General features: G+C 32.7%; 1 protein-coding gene across 5 annotated transcripts in view; it reads left to right on the forward strand.

Moving 5' to 3' along the window:
- Nucleotides 1–24,585, forward strand: part of LOC105327218 (inositol 1,4,5-trisphosphate receptor type 2) — a 45,837-nt gene that overhangs the window by 15,549 nt on the left and 5,703 nt on the right. Inside the window, exons 18-64 of one of the 5 annotated variants that reach the window (XM_066068681.1) lie at nt 527–649; nt 996–1,103; nt 1,454–1,630; nt 1,972–2,104; nt 2,795–2,880; nt 3,416–3,439; nt 5,484–5,615; nt 5,725–5,854; nt 7,241–7,334; nt 7,681–7,735; nt 7,853–7,965; nt 8,173–8,260; nt 8,695–8,802; nt 9,054–9,190; nt 9,350–9,417; nt 9,643–9,698; nt 10,023–10,184; nt 10,373–10,611; nt 10,811–10,892; nt 11,068–11,255; nt 11,816–11,929; nt 12,179–12,257; nt 12,368–12,454; nt 12,572–12,676; nt 12,912–12,983; nt 13,182–13,311; nt 13,414–13,552; nt 13,681–13,833; nt 13,975–14,131; nt 14,400–14,497; nt 15,029–15,128; nt 15,219–15,302; nt 15,937–16,182; nt 16,571–16,714; nt 17,242–17,391; nt 17,816–17,917; nt 18,130–18,219; nt 18,592–18,639; nt 20,218–20,232; nt 20,840–20,908; nt 21,267–21,296; nt 21,461–21,569; nt 22,034–22,152; nt 22,633–22,802; nt 23,064–23,171; nt 23,486–23,641; nt 24,432–24,546. In XM_066068681.1, the coding sequence (XP_065924753.1) occupies nt 527–649; nt 996–1,103; nt 1,454–1,630; nt 1,972–2,104; nt 2,795–2,880; nt 3,416–3,439; nt 5,484–5,615; nt 5,725–5,854; nt 7,241–7,334; nt 7,681–7,735; nt 7,853–7,965; nt 8,173–8,260; nt 8,695–8,802; nt 9,054–9,190; nt 9,350–9,417; nt 9,643–9,698; nt 10,023–10,184; nt 10,373–10,611; nt 10,811–10,892; nt 11,068–11,255; nt 11,816–11,929; nt 12,179–12,257; nt 12,368–12,454; nt 12,572–12,676; nt 12,912–12,983; nt 13,182–13,311; nt 13,414–13,552; nt 13,681–13,833; nt 13,975–14,131; nt 14,400–14,497; nt 15,029–15,128; nt 15,219–15,302; nt 15,937–16,182; nt 16,571–16,714; nt 17,242–17,391; nt 17,816–17,917; nt 18,130–18,219; nt 18,592–18,639; nt 20,218–20,232; nt 20,840–20,908; nt 21,267–21,296; nt 21,461–21,569; nt 22,034–22,152; nt 22,633–22,802; nt 23,064–23,171; nt 23,486–23,641; nt 24,432–24,546 (5,292 nt within the window). The remainder of the gene's footprint in view (nt 1–526; nt 650–995; nt 1,104–1,453; nt 1,631–1,971; nt 2,105–2,794; nt 2,881–3,415; nt 3,440–5,483; nt 5,616–5,724; nt 5,855–7,240; nt 7,335–7,680; nt 7,736–7,852; nt 7,966–8,172; nt 8,261–8,694; nt 8,803–9,053; nt 9,191–9,349; nt 9,418–9,642; nt 9,699–10,022; nt 10,185–10,372; nt 10,612–10,810; nt 10,893–11,067; nt 11,256–11,815; nt 11,930–12,178; nt 12,258–12,367; nt 12,455–12,571; nt 12,677–12,911; nt 12,984–13,181; nt 13,312–13,413; nt 13,553–13,680; nt 13,834–13,974; nt 14,132–14,399; nt 14,498–15,028; nt 15,129–15,218; nt 15,303–15,936; nt 16,183–16,570; nt 16,715–17,241; nt 17,392–17,815; nt 17,918–18,129; nt 18,220–18,591; nt 18,640–20,217; nt 20,233–20,839; nt 20,909–21,266; nt 21,297–21,460; nt 21,570–22,033; nt 22,153–22,632; nt 22,803–23,063; nt 23,172–23,485; nt 23,642–24,431; nt 24,547–24,585) is intronic. The other 4 variants (XM_066068682.1, XM_066068684.1, XM_066068683.1 and 1 more) reach the window with 4 other exon arrangements.

The raw sequence follows: 24,585 nt of genomic DNA on the forward strand, positions 1-24,585 counted from the left end.
ACACACCATGTTGACATTCGGAACTCTAGGGATTTTTCATATTAAATGCACTGAGTTAGAGTTATCTCCCGTATTTCCTTTGCTGAATATATGACTAATTTTCAATGAAAATTTACATGTACACGTATGTGTAATATCGTTTCTGAGTTTATTCATACAAATGTCATATTAAGGAAACATAAACTAAAGAGCCTCCCGTGATTTGGCGTGAATGTAAAGCGCATTGTAAAATCCAAATAATTAAGATGATTTCCGGATATTTAAAAGGAATTTTCTTTGATTATTAATTAGCGAAGCTTAATTGAGAAAAAATAAAAACAAATTGGTAATCTTCAAGTACCAATGATGTTAAAAATATATAAAACAAAAGGCAGTACTCATCCGATTTCTCAGTATTAAAGCTAAAAAAATCGAGTCTATTATTTTAATATAGTAGTATAGATAAAGACTTACATTTCATTGATTTTTTGATATACATATGCAATATTCCATTCTTAAAATAATTTCTAACGTTTAATCGATGCAGGGTCAAATTGGTTTGAATTCTGTTCACATGGTGATGGAGTTGATCCGTGACAACAGAAAAATCGTGGACAGAATTTCCCACGAACACATCGACAACTTCGTCGGTCTTCTACAGAGGGACAAGGTATGTTTATTGCAGCAATCACTTGTTCATTCCATAAAAAATGTTCAATTCACATAATTACGTGGTTTGTGATTTTTCAACAATGCAGATCCACATTTCTGTGATTGATAAATAATTTCACAAGGATTTATGAATGAAAATTGTAAAATCAAACATTTTCGTGAGTTCTTAAATTAACGACGCTATGGTAGAATAAACACACATTGGTATGCTTGGTATGCTGTTGAAAGCATTTTGAATAATATTTAAGCAAAAAATACGTCAAATACAATATTCTTATCCCGCAAATCTGTTTTTACCGGTTAACATGTTATTTAAAAGTTGACTTTGGTCATTTTGTGTGTAGAACCACCGATATCTGGACTTACTGGAGGTCCTGTGTGTGTGTGACGGCGTGTCTATTGCCGACAACCAGCGCTATATAACGGAAGTCTGGCTAATGAAAGGCGGCAGGGTAATATTATTAATAGATATTGTTTTGATAATTAAAAGCTTTTGAAGATTCATTAATATGTTTTTGTTTCACGTATTTGTACAAGTGTATATATTATGTGATACGTTTGCCAATTCACAAACAAAATTGTCTGAAAAAAAACGATGCAAAGTTGAAAAAAAAAATGTTTCCGGCAACATATTGTGCGACTTAATTAGGACACTTTCGACATTAAACTATATTATATAATATCCAATTATGATATTCAAGATAGAAATCTATGACAAATAAAACGACAAATTACGTACTTGTACTCAAAATGTGTAAGATATTACCTCTAGTGACTTTCAATTCGTTGATTCTGCCGACAGAACTGTGTGTACTACACTGACCTTGGACAGAAGATCGGCAAGGAGAAGGATGTTGTGTACGTGTCAACCACTCAGGGCCGCACCTGGACAGAGCTCGCCCAGTTCGCCCTGGGCAACACCAGCGAGGCTTACCTGTTCCTGGAACACCAGCTCGAGCTCTTCAGATACCTGTGTCACGTGAGAACCAACGAATTCATACATAATTTAAATTATTCCTGGGAGGGGGGGGGGGGGCTCAAAATACTAAGCATATGTTGATGACCCTATTCCAAGACAAGAATGCAAACTAACTCACTCTTTATTGATATTTATCGTAACAAACCTTTTAAAATCTGTCTACTTGTGAAAGTTTGCCCTCATGAATTAAAATAAATTTCGATGCAGCATATTTTGACTCTACGGGATTTAATATGTGTCAGTGAACAATGTATTGTCAATTTCACAATGTCATCTTTCAGTATTTTCTTTTCTAAATCATTTGAACATCAAATTTAAAAACTGTCACTTCTACATTTTAGGGTCAAAATGACTTTTCGATCAATGTGATCACACAGGAGTTGAACTATTTGACATGGGAGGAGGCGTTCACCTGCCTGAGTGACGAACGACTACCGGACAAACTCCGCTCCCAGTACTGTGACCTCATTATCAGTAAGTGTTACACTTTGACCTAATATTTAGTAATTGTGGTAGTTGTTATACCTTGACCTCATATTTATTGATCGTTATACTGTGACCTCATTATTAGTTATTGTTACACTGTGACCTCATTATCAGTTATTGTTTCTCTGTGACCTCATTATCAGTTATTGTTACACTGTGACCTCATTATCAGTTATTGTTACACTGTGACCTCATTATCAGTTATTGTTACACTGTGACCTCATTATCAGTTATTGTTACACTGTGACCTCATTATCAGTTATTGTTACACTGTGACCTCATTATCAGTATATGTGACACTGTGGCATCATTGCATTTAATTATCAAATATTACATTCTGACCTCAATATCAGTGTTACGCTGTGACTTCATTTTTAATTACTACATGTATCATGCTATATCCAACTATTACTTAAAACACAAAATTCGGTATAAAAAGCATGATAGAAGAGTCCATAATCATTGAGATTATTTATGATGTCATATCTAGCTATTCCTGTTTGTTTATTTTGTTAGTTTTACATGCTTATTTACATGTATTATAGCGCGATATAAATGTAAAATTTAATTTATAGAGAATACTTTAGGTCGCATAACTTAAAAAAAGTTATAATTCTGCACAAATATTAATGAACTTTCCCTGATTTGACTGAATATTTTATTTGAAATTCTTTTCAGCCATGTTTGTGGATATTGGTGACAACCACTCAGTAGTAGACCGGGTCAAGCTTTGTTACATCTATGACGACATCGACTCAGCCGAGGTACGAATTAATTTTTTTATGACTTTTTTTAAAACAGATGAGGGGTCAATCGTTACTAGTCTGACTGTCTGGCTGTTTAGCATATTCATCTTTGTTGTAAATCATTCTATGATTCGTATCAAGATCGTATCAGAAAAATTCAGATTTGTTTAATTTATACAGATACATGTATAACTATTTTTTTTCCATAAGATCCGTTGTTTTTTCATCAAGGTCAATCTTTTCATATCATTTAGGAGAGGGGTCAAGGTCAATATATTTCCCTTCGCGAAATGGTAGTAAATAATGGCATACCATCAACTCGTACAAGACCATTTATGATTCATTCGTCTTTCTATGGTATCTGTAGCTTAGGTAACTACATTATCAATATGCCATGAAATCACTTCATAGTTTTCTCTCCATGTATGAGCACGTACTCAACAAAAAAGAAGTCACATGAAATCCCCGCGTTTGATCTATATATATCTTTGGCTGTGGGTAATATCATTACAGGTGCACATCTAACAAAGTTTAATTGCTTTTCATTTTTTAGAACTCCCGGTTAGATAATAATAGGGTATGTTTGATGCATGTATTCATATCTGTGTGTTTACCAGTATACCTGTCTGTTAAACCTGATTGATAAACGTCTTGTGTCTGTAGTTGTCTTTCATTCTGTTTTGTGTTATAGACTTACATGTATTTTTTTATCCAGTTACATTAAATAAATCAAAAACACGAACACACATATACTTTACTCACACTGACACACTTTAACATTGCTATTTATAACTCACTTTTCTCAAACAAACAAAAATAAACAGAATATTGTAATGGAACAGTCAAAAACGATTTTCCAAATGAACAAATAAAAATCAAATCGTTGACAAGTTTGGGCAATGAATATGAATAAAATGCGATGATTTTGAATTTCATTTCATGGTCCAGTTTCATTGATTTAATGCGGTCCTGGCTAAAAACTTGTGTTGTATCACATTACGTCTGTTGTCTGAATGTGTCCCCATCCACACACCAGATTGTTATTAACAATTCAAAACTTCGGTGTGCCAAATTAATTGTACATTACATGTATATGCTTATCATTCATACATTGAAATTAAATCATTTCAAAATATGTTTATACATACACGTATAAATACTATTCAGGTTATAAAAATTTGTCAGCCAGAAGACACCTAGCATTGTTTCACCCTGTCGAGTGACTGACTGCACTTGGTTGATTTAGGGTTCATCGATCCACTGTAATGAAAGATAACTCATATTGCACTTTGATATTAAGATTACAAACAAAATTCATAAAGTGTCCATAATACGAGGAGGGGAAATATTATAGCTTCAGTTGTTTTCTGGATAATTAAATAAAATAATTTTAAATCATGTAATACAGTTTTTAAATCCTAAAAGTGATTTTTGACAAAGATTGTTTTAGCTGCAACGTTTCTGAAGTTGTTTGCATATGCTTTCTATTTTGATGTTTTTTTTTTTCATTATGAATAATGATAGTACATTTATGAGATTTGGTTGATGAACCTTAACATTTGCTGTTCTTTATCTTTTGTGAATGTTGCACAAAATCAAGTCTATCCATTTTTCAATTAGTTAGACGAATTTTTTGCAGGACAACATAACACAGTTTTTATCAAAAACTTATAATTAATGAATCACAAAAGTATAATATATATTTTCAAATTAAATTTGGAATTTTATTCGTCAAGTTTTCTTTCTTTTTACATGATGCTATGCAATCACACAACGTTTAATCCTAATCAATTAGGTCCGCATTAATTCGTATAATACAGGTAACACGTGAATGTCAGGTGTGGTTTTGGTTCATGTAGTACCTGATTCCTAGAACCTCAAAACTGTCGATAATATCCTCTTAGCTTTCTGGCCGGAAAACTCGTACAACACTTTTCAATTTTTGATGTTTCGCTGGAAAACCTTAAATCTCATTTGAGAAGACCTGAATAATTATAAAAAAGTAAACATTTTTGTATCTTAAATGCTTTCTAAAATTTTCTGGACACATTTTTAAAATTAAAAACAAAAATCATGTACACTGTACAGGGTTTCTTTAATTAAAGATATAAATCAACTAGAACTTTTAATGATAAAGTAGTTCAATCAAAAAGAATTTTCAATCATGTAAGTTACTTCATGTAATAAAGGGAATCAATTTATGATCATTTGAATTCATATAAATTCCACTTGATTCTTACGAACCCATATGGTGTAATAGCGAACTATTCTATCACAAAGCTAAAGGTAGTTTGCCGAAATCAGGTTTGTTATTGCTATGAATATATTGCCAATATTTGTTGGTTTAGTTCATTTGGTTTTTTTCAAATGTTTTACATAGCCATTTAAACCAAATACATTACACAGTAAATATCTATCTGAACGAAATGCCTTTAGTTTACACATTATTATGGAAATTCCACATAAAATTTTTGTGATAACTACCTGTAAGTTTTAAACATTGAATTAAACACCTATATTTATGGCGTTTAAAAAAAATCCACTTGCCAGCAAATAAGATTTTACTTTACAGGAAACGTTTAACTTTTCATTACACTAGATAATATGTGTTCTGCTTTCAGGAAACTGTAGATAATTCGCTGTCAAAGACCAATAAGTATTTCCCAATTCTCTGCGAGTGGATCTCGCATTTTCTCGCGAGCAATGGCGACATGACAGCCTCAACGATCGGAAACAACTTACTCGTCAAACAGGTGATAGCTTGATACTGAAAACAAATTTGTTAATATGTTTGATTAAAAAAAAAGAAGGCAAAACTCACACAGAAACTGAACACAAGTTATATACTCCCTTTCTGACCAGGTACTGCGACTGGTGGACCATTTGGTGTCGTTTGGATTTTACTACAAACCCGAGGACATCAAAAAACTGCTGGAGCCACTGATGTCTCTAATTGACGGCAGGAACGACAAACCGTACCCTAATGTCACAGGTGAGTTTACTTAACGTACCATGACGTTACAGGTGAATTTACAAAAAGTACCATGACGTCATAGCTAAGTTTACAAAACGGACCATGACGTCATAGGTAAGTTTACAAAACGAACCATGACGTTACAGGTGAATTTACAAAACGTACCATGACGTTTCAGGTAAGTTTATTAAACTTAATATGCTAACATTACAGGTAATTACAAACCGTATTCTAACGTTATAGGAAAGTGTTTGTAAACCGCCCCCTTACGTAGGTTGTCAATTAACAAACCGTACCTTAACGTTACTGGTAAGTTTACAAACTTGACTCGAGAGTTTGAGGTAAATTTACAAACTACACCCTAAAGTTAAAGGTGATCGATTCTTAAACAGTACCATATAACGTTGCAGGTTAGTTTACAAACCGTTCCTAAACGTTACAGTTAGGAGTTCATAAACCGTGCCCTAACGTTAGAGGTGCTGTAAGTTTATAAACCGTATTTCAAAGGGACGTGGTCACGATTTTGGTCAACAATATTTTTCCGATTTTAATTTTTACAATGCTTCATTAAGGCATTTTTAATATGCAACAAATACTTGAGTTTCATTCGTTGAGTTTTAAGCGAGTTACAGAGCTTACAATTCTTTGCAATGTAAACAAAGCTTTTGTTAACATTTTAAATGTTGAAGTGAAAATTCCAGTTTTAGACCTACAATGAATATGCTGAACGTTAGGAACTGTTTATTTATGCTTAAAATGAAGAGGAACATAGTCAAATCAGCTTGAAAAAGATTTCTTGCTGGTATATTGAACCTATGTAAACAAAAACAGGGTAGGAGCCTTGTTCACATGACAAAGAATTATGAGCCCTGTATCTTGCTTATAACTCAACGACTGACTCTTAAATCTTATTTGATCATTAGAAATGCATTCCTAAGACATTGTAAATACGACAAGCAGAAAAATATAATTTGACCAAAATCGTGACTATGCCCTTATACATGTAACGTTTCAAGTAAATTTACAAACCATACACTAACGATAATTTAGTTATAATTCATGAACGGTAATTTACTGTATTATTACGTTACCGTATTATTCAAGTGCTGGTATGGCACAGGTACGATTGACATTAGTCTGATAACAACAATATTCTATAGACATAGATAATTTCCATTATTAAGCACAGTTGATATTACATGTAAACATTTTTCTGTACTTGTTTCGTACTTGATTATAGGAAAGTCATACAGTTCATTTGAATAAAGGAAAAAGTGATATAAGCTAAAATCATATTTGATTAATACATAACAATTGGATGCTCACTTTCAGTATTTCATACTTAAAAGAATACTTCTCTATACTATGCAAAATGTGTGATATGCTAATGTTTCTTTTCTATAGGGAAAGACGCAGACGACATACTAAAAGCTTTCAGAACAAAGGAGAGATTTGAGCGAAGCGAGGAAACTTCCGCCATTGTCCAGGCAAAAGTCCAGTGAGTTAAACTTTTTATATGCAGTGGTCTTTGGCATTTTCATTATTTGCTTTGTTTATAGTATTTCATGATTTTATATGGAAAAGAAAGTAATGAGAAAAATATCTGCCAAGTAGCTATAACAATATAGCGAACTGCATTTTCTATATTATTACACTCGACTGCATTAGCTTCATAGTCTTTTTAAAATATAATCTTGTAATTGGGTTATATAAAAAAATATTAATGAAGATCCAACATTGACCAATATTGAATATTTCCATACATGTATATGTTTAGACGTACTGCAGTATTCCTTGCACATCCAACTATTTCTGCCTATCAGTGTTGCAATTTTCTGTTGTAGAGCTTTAGACACTCTTGACCTTTTCTTCAACTACATATTCAACCTAAGAATGGAGGTTAGTTTCTTTTTTTTATTCTATCAAAAATCATGAAATGTCATGGTAAAATATCAGTCACGAATTTGTGGTCTTACTCCCTTGTTTACAAAAAAAATCGTTTTCCTACTATTTCAGAAATTTATGAGCATGTTTAAGGTGACACACACACAGGCTAACCACCCCAACAGCTCGGCGCCAGAGCTGGGTCCCCTTCTGTCAGAAAATTTTGACTTGCACTCACAGCAAAGGTTGGTTTTTTCCTGTTTACTGTAAAGTAAAGATCTAAAATTAATATCTGGAATTTCAAACGAAAGATGCATTTTGATTTTTCTCAAAACTGCTAAGATAATATTTTCAAAACGAATACCCAAACAAAACGCGCGAAAAAAAAGTTTGCGTGAAGACAAAGGACATAAGTGTGTTTTTAAAAAAGTGTTTTTATGTATTCATTTAAGTGTCTGCAAAAGTGCTCTTAGGAAGCTGAGGGACATATTTGAGCATACATCCTTCTTTAAGAACTATGATGTCTTGGACATACTTCAGGTATGAACTAAACGGAAAGTAACCTCAATATCATCCTTATCCTTATCATCATTTATGTTGGGCTCTTCAACACCAGACCGGTGAAATTCACAAAAAGTCATTTGATTTACTTGCTATAACTTTAAATAAAACTCGCCTAGCTCCTCCTATTTATGAGATCATTTATATTCCCGTCATCCATCAAATGAATATAATGAACCATTAGGCATGCTTCTCTCTTTCTCGACTCTAATTTGATTTCATTTGTGGCTGTTATGATATTGTTTAAAGCTCTCTGTCGGATTTTGTAGGACCTGGCCGTTTTGATTTTGTTTAAAGCTCTCTGTCGGAGTTTGTAGGACCTGGCTGTTTTGATTTTGTTTAAAGCTCTCTGTCGGATTTTGTAGTACCTGGCTGTTTTGATATTGTTTACAGCTCTGATTTTGGTTTTATAGGACCTTTCGTTCTACCACTACGATGAGATGATCAGAATGTCCATGCATCTTCTGAACAGATACTTCTCAGCCTACCATCAACTGTTTAGAAACACAGTGCAAGCTCAGGTAAAGCATATAGATATATCATTACAAATCTACAAGTGTGCTTTTTACAAAATATTACCGCCAATGATTATTAATTTTACCACATTTTTTTGGCCCTTTTTATCCATTTTGAATTTAAAAAAACATGCAATTCAAATGTATTGACTTTCTTTTTTTAGTTTCAGTACATTTAATAAGACAAAAAGAGGTTTTCAAATTTAAGGAACCCTAAATTGTAGGTTAAAGTGGAATATCCTCGTTGTCTTTTTCAGGTTGTGATCACAGACAAGTCGGTGGCGTTGGTGGAGTCTCTGGAGACCATACTCCCCAACCTCCGGCGGCTGTCGTCTGCTAAACTTGACAAACAGCAGACGGAGGACCTCGTGTCCATGCTGGATAAACTCATTCTGTAGGTCTCAATCGGTGCCTTTTTTACAATCCGTGACATATGTTATTTAATATATTTGATTTAATGACATCCCTCTTATATATCATACGGTTTTAGATTATGTTTATTGGGATTTAAAAAATATGCGACTCTGTTTGAGTTTTGGTTGGACAATTTCAGAATGTGTCATCTTGAAAATGAGCCAGAAGAGGCACACGCTATGAACCAGAGTATTCTTTACAATCACGGTACTCCATTTTTATTAAGCTATTTAAAAAAAACACCAAAATCGCTATTAAAAAAATGACATAATTATCATTTATTATTTCTAGGATGGAAATTAATTGTTTACTTTGCAAAGAATGTCATATTTTTTATCTAATAGTAACGAATAAGATATGCTAATACATGCCATACAAAACGATGTCGTTGAAGATGTCGGTAAGTAACGGTAGCAATGATTTACATTACAGGAGTGGTAGAGGACATGTTTACAATTTTGCAGCAGGAGGTGGACGTCCGTTTGCTAGTATGGATTATTATTTATTTAAAAGCAATTAATGTGTTGAGTAGACTTTTTTGCAGAACATATATTATAATAGATGAAATACTAGTTTTATGTATTATCAATTTTTTCACTGTGTTCTTGCATTGATGACTCAATAGATAGATTTATAGAACCATTATTAATTTTTCGGAATTTAAAAAATAAAGAAATGAAATGAATAAAATGAGGAAAGAAAATTTTGTTTTGTAAAAAGTGATAAATTACACTGACTTATGTAATATATACTGTATAAGGATCTTTAGGTACATAAAAATCCCACTGTAACATTACGTTCGTACATAACAGGATCAGTACACGGGACAGAGAAGGGTATTACAGCGCGCATTTACTCTGCTGCGACTGATGGCGCGAGACAACAAACTGGTGCAGGGTCGTCTCTTTGACCGCTTTGACATGCTTCTGTCGAAGAGTGGAGCGGAACAAGAGCTAGCAGAGTGCCTCACCGAGGTATTGGCGGATAACAGTTTTATTTTCCCCCGTAATTTACACAAAGAAAAACCTTTACTACACATAAGGCAATATAGTTTGCTAAAAAACCAAAGCCGCCCACGTAAATAATCATTAAAAACGTAAAAGCAGAATAGCATTTTTATCGAAGACTTGATATACAAATAGAACTTTTATTTCATTTGCAGGTCTTTACCGGAAACTCAAACACTTGCATGAAGATCACAAGTAACAAGGTTCATAAGATCATGAACCTGGTCACAGTTCACAAAGAGGCTGTGCCCCAGTTACTGGATTTATTGAATGCTATTGTGAAGGTGGAGGAGCTGGACCTTCCGTTAAAGAGGAATCAGAGTTTTGTGATGCAGTATTTCATGCAGTACAGGGCCGACATAGCGCACGTGATAGATCAAGATGAGAATGCAAGGTATGATATAGACTGAAAGTTATCAAGTCTACAAGAATGTTTGCTAACTTACTTTGTTTTACATTCTGCTTTAGACGACCGAAAAGTTTGATCATATCAAACTCTATATTGTAGTTTTTTAATTAGATCTGATACTTTATCTGCCTGATATAATTGAAAATAAACATACTTGTATTTTGACATTTTGTTTCTAACGTAGAGTACAGATTTTAGTGAACTCCGGAAGTACGTCATTACAATACTTGATATCCATGGTAGACATGCTGGCTACGTGTGCGGAGGTACGTAATGAACATGATACTTTAATGAACAATTAACAGAATTTATGATATAGTTCCCAGAGGAAGAGGAAAACATTGCTTGGTTCTCAACATTGAGCATTCCATTAGTGACTTCGATAATGATATAATAGCTCTAACCTAGATACGTTAAGTGAAAACGCCCGTGTATTTGTAGGGCGAGAATAGGCACATCGAGTCCATTTGTCAGACCATCTTCAGCATCCCTGAACTGCTTAAGATACTAACCAATGAGCGGATCTGTGACAACTTCAAGCTGCCCTTCCTCCGCTTCTTCCTGTGGGTGTACCTCAACACTGCGGGGGGCATGATAGAGAGCGGCGCGGGGGACATGCCGCACGAGAAGTGAGTGGTGTAATGAGACGTAATAAATAGGAAATGGTAGACTAAATTTATCTCCTTAGGAAAAAGAGCGGTGTATATGGATATAGGAAAAACATTGAAATGTTAATGTTTAAATATATGGACTTTTTCTTAACTAAATAAACGTTTCATTGCTTAAAGAATGACGCCTTAACATTTAAATCAGATCTGATGGCCTCTAGTAATTTCTTGACCATCCAGCTTACTACACTGTATATATTTTCATTCTGAAACATTAAAAGCTAAAATTTACATGTAACTTGCAAATTCTTAGCATCTTCGCAGTCTGATTATTTTGGTAAAGTGTACAAAGAAAGATCAGCAAATTAATGGTATTATATTGCATAATTACTTCTATAAAATTTTTTGAAAGTTTAAGTGCAACACAATTTAGTTTAGACTTTGATATCATGTCAATATACTATATATACACCGGTATGCATTTTATGTATCATACCAATAAATCTTTTTCATTTTATGAGTTAATTATTCACCTTCTTGAAAAGCAGCCTATTTAACATATACAATGCATTTCTCTAAAGGTTGATATGGGTGTACATTTCTGAGATAATGGGCACATTGGCCAGTGTGACAAAGTATGCACAGGATCAACCAGAAATAACCAAGATGCTTCTGAAATCAACTCCACCGAAGAGGTATATATGATTATTCACAAATACTCAAATGTATTTTCTTTAGACAATATAGCACAAAATATTTTTGTTATCCATTAAATTAACAGTAATACGTTGATGCATAGCTGAAATATCGCACTGAACATTTTTTTTTATCGCCTCCCTTTATATCTTAGTTCATATTGATTTCGGTGAGATTCATGTTAGTATTTATTATATGATATATTCATAAACTATTTACTAAGTCCGGCGATTGCTCTGTGTTTTCAGTGATATAAGGGGAGACAAGAAGGAAGAAATGAAAGGAACTCTTCACTATATGTTCGATGGCGTCATGCCCTTTCTCCAGGTGCAAACTCAACTTCTAAAAAAAATGGACAAAATGATTCAAAATCATATTCATTGACACACAATTGACACAGATCCTTGCAACTGACTGTCTTTATTTTGAAATTCTAGATTTTCTGTCGTTCATTTTACCAACCTGACGCGTCTGCGTTTCCGGAAGAGCCAGAGCAAATGGATAAACTTGCGAATTCATTCAAGGTATTATGTCTATCCATGGGACGGGAAAAACTTATCATTAAAAGGTATCCATGGATATCAATGTTTATGTTTGAGTTTATTAATTTTTAGCTAAAAATATATTTACTTGTCGTTCAGGGGTTCCTGGAGGTTGTGGCACCGCTGGTATCTATTGAGAGACAAATGAAGAATCTGGTGGCGTGTATGACGTCACTACTCTCCGCTTCTACTCTTCCGGTCGATGTAAGTTAATGGAAGCCTACATCCTGACACAAATTAACTATGAAGAAAATTACAATAAATATCTATTTTACAAACCCGAAAGCACTGTTGAAATTTAATTAAGACATAAATTTATGTTGGTAATATTTATGCTATATTTGAACATAAGTATATATATTATATCCTGGTTTTGTGGGGGGGGGGGGGTTGTTTATTATTTTAAAAACTAGTAACTTAATTAATTAATATTTTCTAGATAATGGAGGAATTTCATGAAAAGTACGGAGGGGCAGTGGGAGCCCATGATATCCGTAGTGATGCACGAAAGGTATGTTTAAAAAACCTGTTTACTTCTAATAACTGTAAGCATGATTAATTTTGAGTTGAGATTGTATTGCATACTGTAATCAGAAACCTGATATTAGGGAATAGAGACATTTTATTCTCTACCTTCTGTAAAGCGGTATTAGAGGCTGTAAAATAAACGGTTAATTTCAAGGTACATGTACGTGGGTTTTTTTTCCAGGAGTATGAATCTTACTATGAAATGGAGGAGGAAATCAACAGACAGCTGAATGTGTTTTCGGTCAACATGAGGGTCGCGTACGGCGGACCCAACACCGTGGAGGCGCAGATTGACTACAACTCTAACGCCGGTACGTCAGCTTAATACATACATGGCAACTGTTTTCAGTATTTACCAAATATGTTTTCATAGTCTGTCATTAGTCTATTCTTGAATTCTTTAATTCTCGCAGTTTACTCCGAGGTGGGAGGGGACGAGGAGTTACCCCTGGGGCCGGAGTTTCAAGATCATTTACGATGTTTCGTGGACACCAGTAAAAAGGATCCAGTTGACCGCTACAGGATGAGTGAGAAACTCATCCGCCAGTTAGAGTACGTAAATGGATGCTTAAGTTTCAAATGAATTAAATCTTTTATTATTATTATTTATTTTTTTCAATTTACTTGAAGAGACAAATATGAATTTTTTTGGGTAAACTAAAACTAATATTTTTTTCTAGAATATCGCATAAACTGACACATCTCAGCGAAAAGGAAAAGTTAGAACAAGTGGAACTGGATGTTAAATGTCTGAAGTTGTTAAGGGCATTAATCTACAATGAGGCTGTCAAACTTCCGGCAGACTGGGAAACGGAAACATACACGCATCGAAAGTAGGTCTACCATTTTACCCATATTAGGATTAGGAGTTTTCAGTAAAATATAATATTTTGCAGGAAAAAAACCCTTTCGCTGAAAAAGCCACAGGCAAACATAGGAAAAAATGCATGTATGCATATGTCTTTGTTTTACAGAAAATTAAAAGCTATATCAGATGTTCAGGACACCCTCAATCATTTTGACGTCATTGCCAGCGTCATCGAGCACTTGAATTGTCCACAGGATGACGTTGTTCGAGAAACACTCGCCTTTTTATGTATGCTTCTGTACAATGGGAACGAGAACGTTCAGGTATTATTTATACACAAATGTTGACAGAGGTTGATTGCTAAATGAAAAACTCTAGCGAAATTTCGCGGTTTCTTATGAGTCCATCTATGGGTTTTTTTTACAAGTTTTTGTATAAATTGATATGATTTTTATAAAATTAACGGCAAGGCTAAATTGGTCTACGCTTTCAACTATACTAAATTTATTTCTACCTTTAGGGCTTGAGTCATTCAAATCAATATGGAATAAAATAAAAAGTTTTAAACATGCATTTTTGTTAACGTTGTAGAGCAAAATGTTTGAATATTTTACGGGTACACGAGAAGAGTCGTTTTTCTTCACCCTGAAAATCCGCATGCAGATGTCAGCGATCGCTACCCGAGAAAGGTACTTAGAGTAATTGTTAAGCAGGCTTGTTTTTCAGTCTGTGAATTGGTAACAGCCTCTTAAAATGCATTGATAATTCAAAGTAAACATGACATAATTCAAAGACACCATGAAGCAAGTAAACAAGTAATCGTGACTTCAACTCATATTTTACTTCAACACTTTTATTGGAGGTCAGTGGTTCACTTCACCTTGAAATGGTTTCTCAAAACAGCAGACTTCGAAATTAAAATCACTGGATTTTGAAAAAATGCCTTATAATGTATAAGAAGAGTGCAAGTCATATAGGAAGAAATATCCAATTTTTATTACAAAGATATGATTTTCAATAGCTAAATTGAAGTAATATAAACACACTCATAAGGCGGATTTGAACTCGGGATCTGACTTATCCTCCGATGTATTAATCACTGAGTTACGATGACTTTTAACCAAATCGATGGATTCCAATGCAAGCAGAAAAAATAACCAAATTTGCGATTATGTTCGTTTTGCGCATTGCAACACTTCAGAGATCGTCTCTTTCAACAGGCGCCTTCTTCACGCTATGTACCAGTCCAAAGTGGAGGAAGCAGTGCAGCAGGCAAAGGCCCTGCAGAAAGCCATGGCGAGCGGCAAAATGGCGCAGACTGTGAGAAGATTGTTTCCTCATTTTACTGTGTCGTGATTCAAGTGATTTAAGTAAAGAGTTTTGTCTTTATATTTGATTATTTTATTGCAGGAAATTCTGAAGGCAAACCGTCTAGGCTCAATGCTGTCGATGGCCAAAACCTCCATGACAAACTTACGGCCCGCCAGTATAATGGTCAGTTCTAGTTTTAAAAGAAGCCCAGCTTATTGTTTTAAATTAAACAGTAAGATATACTAGCAATACTTTTGAAGAGACTTGAACACGATTTTAGATCAACATTTTTTTTTTCATTTTTTATGTATAAAATGGTTAACATGCTCATTTTGAATGATTGACCAAAATTTGAGTGTTGAAAGTCAAGTTATATGAGAGATACATGTACATAGGTAAGAAATCATTGTTACGTAAACAAGACTCGAGTCTTATTTTTGTTTACGTATAATGTAAAGTATGAAATTACCATTTTTTTTTACCGAATGACTCATGTTAAACAAGGTAAATTTATCTAATGTGTTCAAAGACAATATGATTAACAGAAAAAAGCAACATTTGATTGAGACTTATACCTAGACTAAACACATATGTAAACCATAACAAAATTCGAGTTTTTTTTTTACAAAACAAAGATTTTCAAACTCAATATTTGACTTTCAAAATTTGACAAAGGATTGAAAGTACCCATATTATCCATTTTAAACATTAGAATTGGAAAAATAAAATTTTAAATTTTGAGCTCGAATCGTGTCCCTTTAAAGTATAATGACAAATATGAAAAATTCAGCATATTCCAACAATATGAAATTTTTAGCTATCTCCAAGACCAGCATCACGATTTGGCGCCAAATCAAAGCTCGGTGGACCCATGAGCCGCGAGAACACGCTGCTCTTCACTCGGGGGAATACCATGATGGAGAACAACTTTCTACAGCCCCCTACCTTAACCGTAAATGGTATCAAGAAATCCACGACCCACTTAAATGGCAGCTTGAATGGGTTTGGCAATCAAAAGACAAAAGTTGCTCCGATGGATGATGCACCCCAAATTCAAATCGAGGTGAGTTTGCTTTAATTTTAGTATCATATATCAAAAAACAAAAAATCATTAAGTTCTTCCTGAAGTATGGTATTCATGTAATTAAGTTGAAACGTTGACAAAAATCGTAATACATGTTGCTAGAAAATGATTCTACGTAATTTTTTTTATTATTTTATTAGACTAGTTTATATGGTTGACAATAATTGACGTTTTTTATTTCTCACACAACAACTCATCAGATCAAATCATAGGTCATAGACTAATTTTTATTCAATATTCAGAAAAGGAAACAATTCAAATGAAAATGTAAAAAATTAAGTTATTCATCTTTTGTTTTATTTAATACATTCCCTGCGTGAAGTTAATTTTTTCATTACTATTGAGGATATTTAAATTTTATTATTAGAAAGTAGAAGAGGAGGAACTGAAGGAACTACTCGGGGCTGCGATGACCATGACGGGAGATTTCACGTTCAAAGACGACGGCTACATTGAACTAGTTCTGAGGATGTTGGGACTCATGTGTGATAACCAGCACTCTGATATACAGGTAAAGACAAAAGGGTTACGGATAAACATGTCATGCCTACTTGTTAACTTACAAACAGCGGATAAATTGCGTAATACTTCGTGTATGTTCGATTTGATGGTGATTTTAAGACTAAGAGTAAAATATGTCAATTTAAAACCTCGATATTCGTATTTTCTTTATGTAAAACCAATTTCTTGATAAGTGTTTAGTTGTCCATGAAACATAAATTTCCTGATGTAAAATAAAATTTTAAGGTGTTAAACTAATAATTTATTTTATCAAACATATATCTCGCAAGACAATGTAAATGTAAAATTTTTCACATATAAACAAAAGTGACGATTACTTTCGACAAATCTGAATATTTGTCGAATTTAATAAGCTACAACACCGTGACACCATCCAATGTTCACTAATTTGATTTATTTAACTCCTCTGATGTAAAGAAAAAAAACCTAATATTAACTTTCTAGGAGTCTGGCTCCAGAGGGAAAACCTTACGAAATATAATGAAACAATAATACTGTCCTCTTTTATTGGTGTAGAACTACATCCGGGACCAGTTTGACAACATCAAGTCTGTGAACTTGGTGGCTGAGACGACAAAGTTCCTGAACATTCTGTACTCCAACATCAACGAACAAACCATGCCACTGGTCGTACAGCTGTTTGACACGCTCGTCGAATTCACTTCCGTAAATATCCACTATTTCTTTTTCGTTCCTCTAATTTGTGAGTTATGTAGTGAACATAGTTTGCTTACTTTTCTGTATACGTGTACTTTTATGTAATACCAAGTCAAATCTTTTAGTTTTTTTGATAGTTTGAACTTTTTCTTATTCGTTTCTCTCATTTGTGAGTTCTGTAATGAACATCGTTTGGTTACATTTTTGCATACATGTTCTTTTATGTAATTCCAAGTCAAATCTATAATTATTTCTGATTATAAATCTAAAAGGAAGGTTATTTTCAGTATTCTCAAACAATGCAGTTAAAAAATATGATAACTTTTTGATGATGCTCTTTTATAGCTGAAGATATCATTTTAGAGATTATTTGTAATGCCAAAGAACGTTTCAGCCAATGTTTAATCAAACAATTTTAAATATGTCTTTTTAGGGAAATCAGAAGAACCAGTCTGTAGTGTTTGAAAACAAAGTGTGTGATTATATCAACCACGTCTTAAGAATAGGACAGTACGGGAACTGTGGTATAAATGAGGTAACTCGCATTGATTTGAAGAAAAAGTGGATCTAAAATGTATCTGTCTGCTGTAAAAACTTTCAAAATTTTATAATTATTGCAAGTTTGCCTCAATTTAAGAGTGTGTTGAAAGAATTAGATGCAAATGTAATTTAGACCTATAAAGTGTGTTTAATATTTGCTTTTTTGACATTTATTACATTGTACATAAACTATGTAATTTTATACAGGAGTATATATTAAAAAAGTCAATAGCTGTTCTGATACGATCGTTGACAGAAGAAAACACGGAGGAGGATGAGGATGAAGTTGTATCGAAGGTAAAGTTATAGAAATCCAGAAACTAATCATCAAATGCTGCATATATTTTACATTGAATTGCCTTCAATTGCAATGTAAATTATACCGACAATTAATGGTTATGATATCGCGATAATGAAATTTATAGAAAACAATCTTCATGGTTTCTATTGATCTAACCTGTAAATTGAAAGTTGGAAATACATTTGTACTTTTTTTTAATTTACCTGTTATTGGGATGTTGGGTCTCTATAGATATGAGTAATTAGCAAATATTCCTGGGTTAGGAATGTTCCCAAAGGCCACGTACAAATTCAAACTTAGAATACAGTTCACCCCATTCAAAAACTAGTGAAACTCTTGTAAGTAATGCATTTTGTTTGGATGTTTAGAGTTTATTTATAAACTACCACGAAAGAGAAATGTCCAGTATGTCCTGGGTGAGTCTACTACAGAACGAATTTCCCTCTGTGTGTCCCTCCCTCCTGTTGAGATCCCCCTAAATATCATTGTGTCTAAACCCATGTTGATATTAGAGGTGCAATGTCTTTGTTAGTATGCCTAACAAATGTTGTTTCATTAAATAAAATTTGCGGAAAAGAGTCTTTAATTTGATATATACATACCAAATGCGCTAGATATCGAACATAACTTGCTCTATTATCACAAATTATCTTTAAAATTACAGGCTTTTTCAATCTTCTGTAAGTAATTTTTCTTTCTAAAGGATATTGCACCTTTAAAATATCTAAAATTATGAAATTATGTTTTCCCTGAAATACGTTTATTTATGTTTTAAACTTTTTGGTTAGAATTGGCTGTTGTTTTACTGAACAGCCATGTTCAGAAAATGATGTTCCATTGTTTCAGATTAATACAACAAAATTAATTTCGTACATGTATATGATTGTAAAATTGTTTTTAAAATTGTGGTTGCTATTTAGTTGTTCTTAATACATATGTGTTGAGTTATTTGGTCATGTATTTATGTCCACACAAATTAAATAATCGCTTTTAAAAGATAAAATTGCATATACCAAACCATAAAATAGAACTAAAACTAACTGTTCTCAACCAGATTTTACATGTTTCAAGTAACCTTTTGATCTTTGATATAATTTTTGAACAAGTATTGCTTTACTTAATAATATCAAAAAGACGACTTACTTTTTAAACTTAAATCTAATATCGAAACAGAGCTATTGTTGTAAATATTGACTTTTTTTCGAGTACCAATCTGAACAAGTTCAGCATTTATTTATCATTCTTGATATTTATTTCATTCATTTTTTAAAAAATGTCTTTGATATCGTGTTTTACTTTCAGTAACTATAGCAAGCTTTGATAAAGGCTGCAATCGTTTACTGTATAATTGAATTCACAAGCATACATTATATGTGAAGACTTTCAGATGAAGACAATCATTTATCAGTTTACTGTATTGCATTATATTGAATTATTTTTAATTAGTTGGTTTTATATAAATTATTGTTACAATGCTTTACTACTTCTGAAAATATGAATCTCAGTCTCGATTTGCTAGCGAGCTACAAAACATACAGTTTTTGCCATAAAATCAAGGATTGTTATTTGCAAAAAGATAAAACCGACATTTTTCTGGAAAACGTTTTTAGTTCGTTTTGCACACAAAACGTAGTTCGAGCATTAAGATTGCTCGATGGTCTTGGCCATTTTTAGACTTTAATGATTTTCTATAAATTTTCTTTAAAAAGTAAAATATTTGCTAAAAATGGTTTATAGCTGAAAAAAATCATATCTTAAATTTCTACGCAGATGTGTGGGTCTCTTTCGTGACCGTAAGTTCTCCTTAGAGATGTTAAAAATAGATATACCCAAAATAATACACTGCAAGCATCAAATTTAAAAACATATTTTGAATTTTTTCTCAGCATTTGACTGGGTGACTTGAAATGTAACGAATACATGAAATAACAATTTTTCAATTTGATGAAATATTCAAAAATTAATAGCGTTGTTTTGGTTTTTCTGTCTTATAGCAGAGCAAAGAACAGGTAACACATGGACAAGCTTACATACTGAGACGCATATACCTTTACAAATCTTTAATCATTTGTTACATATAGATGTAGATATATTAGTAGTTGTTACATACTTAGACCCATATACCTTTACAAAGCTTTATTTTTTGCTACATATATATACATTAGTAGTTGTTTGATTATTTAACATAATTTTTGTGATAAGGTACTGTATGGGTGCTACGTTTTCTTTGGTTCCTTATTCTCAAAATGGTTGCTTTGATAATTAATTACAATAAGCTTCGGAAGATTGGCAAAAGGATACCTATTAACTCTTTAAATAATGTTTTCATACAGTATCTTTCTTTAAGTTAGTTAGATTGGTGATTTGGATTGATCTTTTGCTGGATTATCTTGCATGCATTCCAACTAATTAAACAGATTAAACGTTGTGAATGTATCTTATTATATTTTTATTCGATCAGTATATTGATTTGATAGAATTTGAATGATAATGTGCATGAAATATTATATTGTTTTTTGATAATTAAAAACAGAAGAGCATCACTTTGATTCTTTAAAAAAAAAATTTTTTAAATAAAGTTGATTTTACTTTGCTTTATGTGCATTTTATTACCAGGAAATCATGGAATATCTAGATGAGGATCTCTGTGTTTCAACAATGACGGAAGCTTTTTCAAAAGCAATGGTAACGATTTCTGTGCAGCAATCTACTTTTAATAGAATTCAGTAAAAAGGTCGCGAAATCAAGTAAAAATGGGTTAACTTTATGTTATAACCAGGTGTCTTTTGTATGAAAAATTTTTATTTGAAAAAAGAAAATGTTCATTCTGAAGACAATCTAGCTTTTCTTTTTTACTTGATTTAAATTTTGGCATATATATACATGTTTATGCAAAGGTAGTCTTTACTGACAAAATGAAAACAAAACAATTAATTCTGCAAGAATAAGCAAAAAAATAATATGCATTTAAATAAATCCTTTGAATTCCAAGTTTAATCTTTTCCTAAATTATCAATGATTGATTAAATTTTCTATGTTTCAGGAAATGCTAAAAGCTCCATCAAAAACAAAGGTATCTTTATGTTCAAATATTATTTATTGTTACTGTTATTAATTGATTATAAGATTTTTTCTTACATAAATCAGCTTTTTGCAAAGAAATAGATAATAATGTTTATTTTTAACAAAACGATCCAAAACTGTCTCATTAAAATATTTAATTTTGTTACATTTTAGAGAGATGAAGAATTTGTTGAGCTGTATGAGCTAATAGAAACAACTGGGTTTGCGTACTTTCACATTGTTTGTCGAAAATTTGACATGAATCCATCTTTGGAACAAGAAAGTATGTTTATTATTTTACTGTTAATCTCCATTAAATTTCTTTTTTGTCAAAAAATCTTTAAAAAAATATTTTATCTCCGTTTTACTCAATTTAATTGCTCCTAAACATGTCAAATCTAAAAAATCTTTCTTGATTTAAACACAATTACGCGTTGTTTTTTTTAATATTTGTGTGTAACTGTGGTTATCACCATATATTTACATTTTCCAGTGCCTTTGCCTGTGATAACACTATGTATCGATTTTGTACTATATAACTCATGAAGCCAAATTTATTCTTTGAATATTATGAGGTGATTATTTCGGTCGGGGCGTGATTAAATCTATCATAAAGCCCTTCGGGCTTTATTGGATTTGATCACGCCCCGACCGAAATTATCACCTCATAATACTCAAAGAATGTTTCCTTATTCCTTATTTATTATATACGATTTTATTATCTAATTTGACTGTTTTTATATCTAGCGCTGGTGAAGACAGATATACAAAAAACGGCTTTTGAATACTATAAAACAAACAGTTATTCGATCGAGATTTTGAAGGACGACGTTTTACAAAAAGTTTACTTCCGGGTCAAAGATAAGGTGAGTGAAACAAGCTTAAGCAATAAGCACTAAATGTTTTAAGGTCATATTGCTTAGTATATTATTATGATTGTATGTTTTAATGATGAGGTCAGATTTAAAAAAAATGTATACAAAGTCATATACTTTTTCGTAGTGACTATGCTAAAATACAAGGCAGATGTATTTTTCAAAAAATTCTGTTCACCCTAACCCTAATCCATTATGTTGATGCATAGTTAAAGCAAAAAATGAATTTAAAACATTTTAGAAAAAATCTGATTTATGGGGTTTATGTACATATCTATTCATATACGTTTAGCAATGTATTTTTTTAGCAAAGCTGATTTCCCGTCTAAAACCATAAACTATTTATGGAATTAACAGAATTAACAAACGGGTATATATAATAATATGGAAGCAAACTGAAAAAAAAAAATTTCGACTTGACATCATTATGTTTTTTACAAAAATTTACTCATATGGTTTATCCTATCACAGAACGTTTTGAGGGAGGAAATCAAAGATAAGTTTAAGTACGAAGTGGACAGGACCACGCCTAGTAACAAGATCCGGGACTTTATGGACTGGGCCAGTGACATCATCCAAGACATCAAGTACCAACGCAAGATCCGGTCCAACATTGTAGGGAGGATGCTGCTCAAACTTTGGTAATTATTGCTTTACTCAGTATTGTATTTATAAGGAATCATTTGCTTACATAGTGTTTTGCCTTGATTTGTAATCCGTTCTGAATCTATATAATTGTGATTATTTAGACAACCACTTAACGAATTTCCTTTCATTTATTCTTATCACAACTAGAGTCGTCCGCAAAATTATTAAAAAAAAATGACAACAACTTAACCTATGATTCAGGACGTCGATTACCTGAAACGCTTGTTTTGACTGGACGGTATGAATTGTTACAGGCTTCCAATGAACTATGCCGCGCTGTTTCTGAGTTTCGTCATCTGCAGCGTCATTATGGTCACGTGGAGAGATCCTAAGAACGCTGACGGGACCTCAAACACTGGCAGGTAATCCTTTATACATGGCAACTCCTCGTCTCTTGATTTGTTCACGAGAATTATTTGAAAGGAAAACCCCATTGATATTTTTATAAATATTCAGGATTTCAACATGCTGAAAGGGTAAATATTTCATGAAAATCGATTTTTCACGTTATAACTTTTGAATCGAGGTATTGCATCATTAATTTCACTTGGAGGTAGTCTTCTCTTTTGTCGGTGTTATTTTATTTAATTTGTAAAGTTTTGGTCAACGCTATTCTTAAAAGTTGTTGGCGGTTACAATATACACGTAGATCTAACAAAAACTATCTTTATTTCAGCGTGATTCCCGAGTTTGACTTCGACAGCACCAGTTATTACCTGTTTCTATACATCGTTGGAGGCACTCACAATTTTCTGAGTCTGTGCATTCTGGTGACGTTTCTTATCTCAAATCAACCCACATTTCCTTTATATACCTGGATAAAACAGAAGATGTAAGTCTGAAAGTCGTCTTAGAAATTTCGGTTTTAATTTATCAAAAAATATATATTTTGTATAAAAAAGATATTTTTCAAATTGATAAAAAATAATATATTTAGATTGTATAATAATGTTAAAAGAAGTATAGAAAAGGAAATGCTCTTATTAAGGGACCCCCCCAAAAAATCTTTAGTTCTGCGACCAAAGCTTTAAAATTTAATGCGGTAGGTTGTGATTTTTCTTCTTTTTAAAGCGCTAAGCATAACTAAGCGCTTTATTGTCGTTAGACTTCTTCTTCCGGTGCATCAAATAACCGCCCCTTATGAGCAGAAATAAACATCAGTTAAACTGGTTAGGGAACTAGTTTCATGGGTTTACGCACATAGTTGCACAGGTTATTGTTAATATATAAAGTACGGACTATTGTGAATCTAAGGTGCAGGGCTTATGTACATCATTGCAGGGGCTGCCACGCAGTAATGAGAAAATACAGTTCCTAAACAGAAGCTGAAATATCGAAAAATCAAATCGATTTTTTCTAATTAAGGCTTACACAAAGTAAATCTCTATTAGAACCAAGCTAGGTTAGCGCTTTTCAGTACTTTCAGTACTTTGATTTTTTGTTGAAAGATTTGCAACGAGGAATAATTATATATTTGAATTTAAAATGGAATTATTCCCCTTTTCATTTGGCACTTAGATTAATCAATGCGGCGGCATATGGCATAATGCGACAGTGTTTAAAAAACAGAACACGTTCTTCCCCTTTTGGGTTTTCAGTCATTCTTTTTAATTTGTTTGTAGATCGTCGGAGAAGGACGACCAGGATGACGATTCTCACCGATCGTGGCACGAGAAGAAAAAGGATCAATCTCATCTAGAGTTTGAAATATACAATGTGTATACCATATACTACTTTGTAAGCAGCATTATTATTTTTGAGATTTAACTTAACCTT

The sequence above is a fragment of the Magallana gigas genome, chromosome 8, assembly GCF_963853765.1.
Source record: "Magallana gigas chromosome 8, xbMagGiga1.1, whole genome shotgun sequence".
NCBI classification, from domain to species: domain Eukaryota; kingdom Metazoa; phylum Mollusca; class Bivalvia; order Ostreida; family Ostreidae; genus Magallana; species Magallana gigas.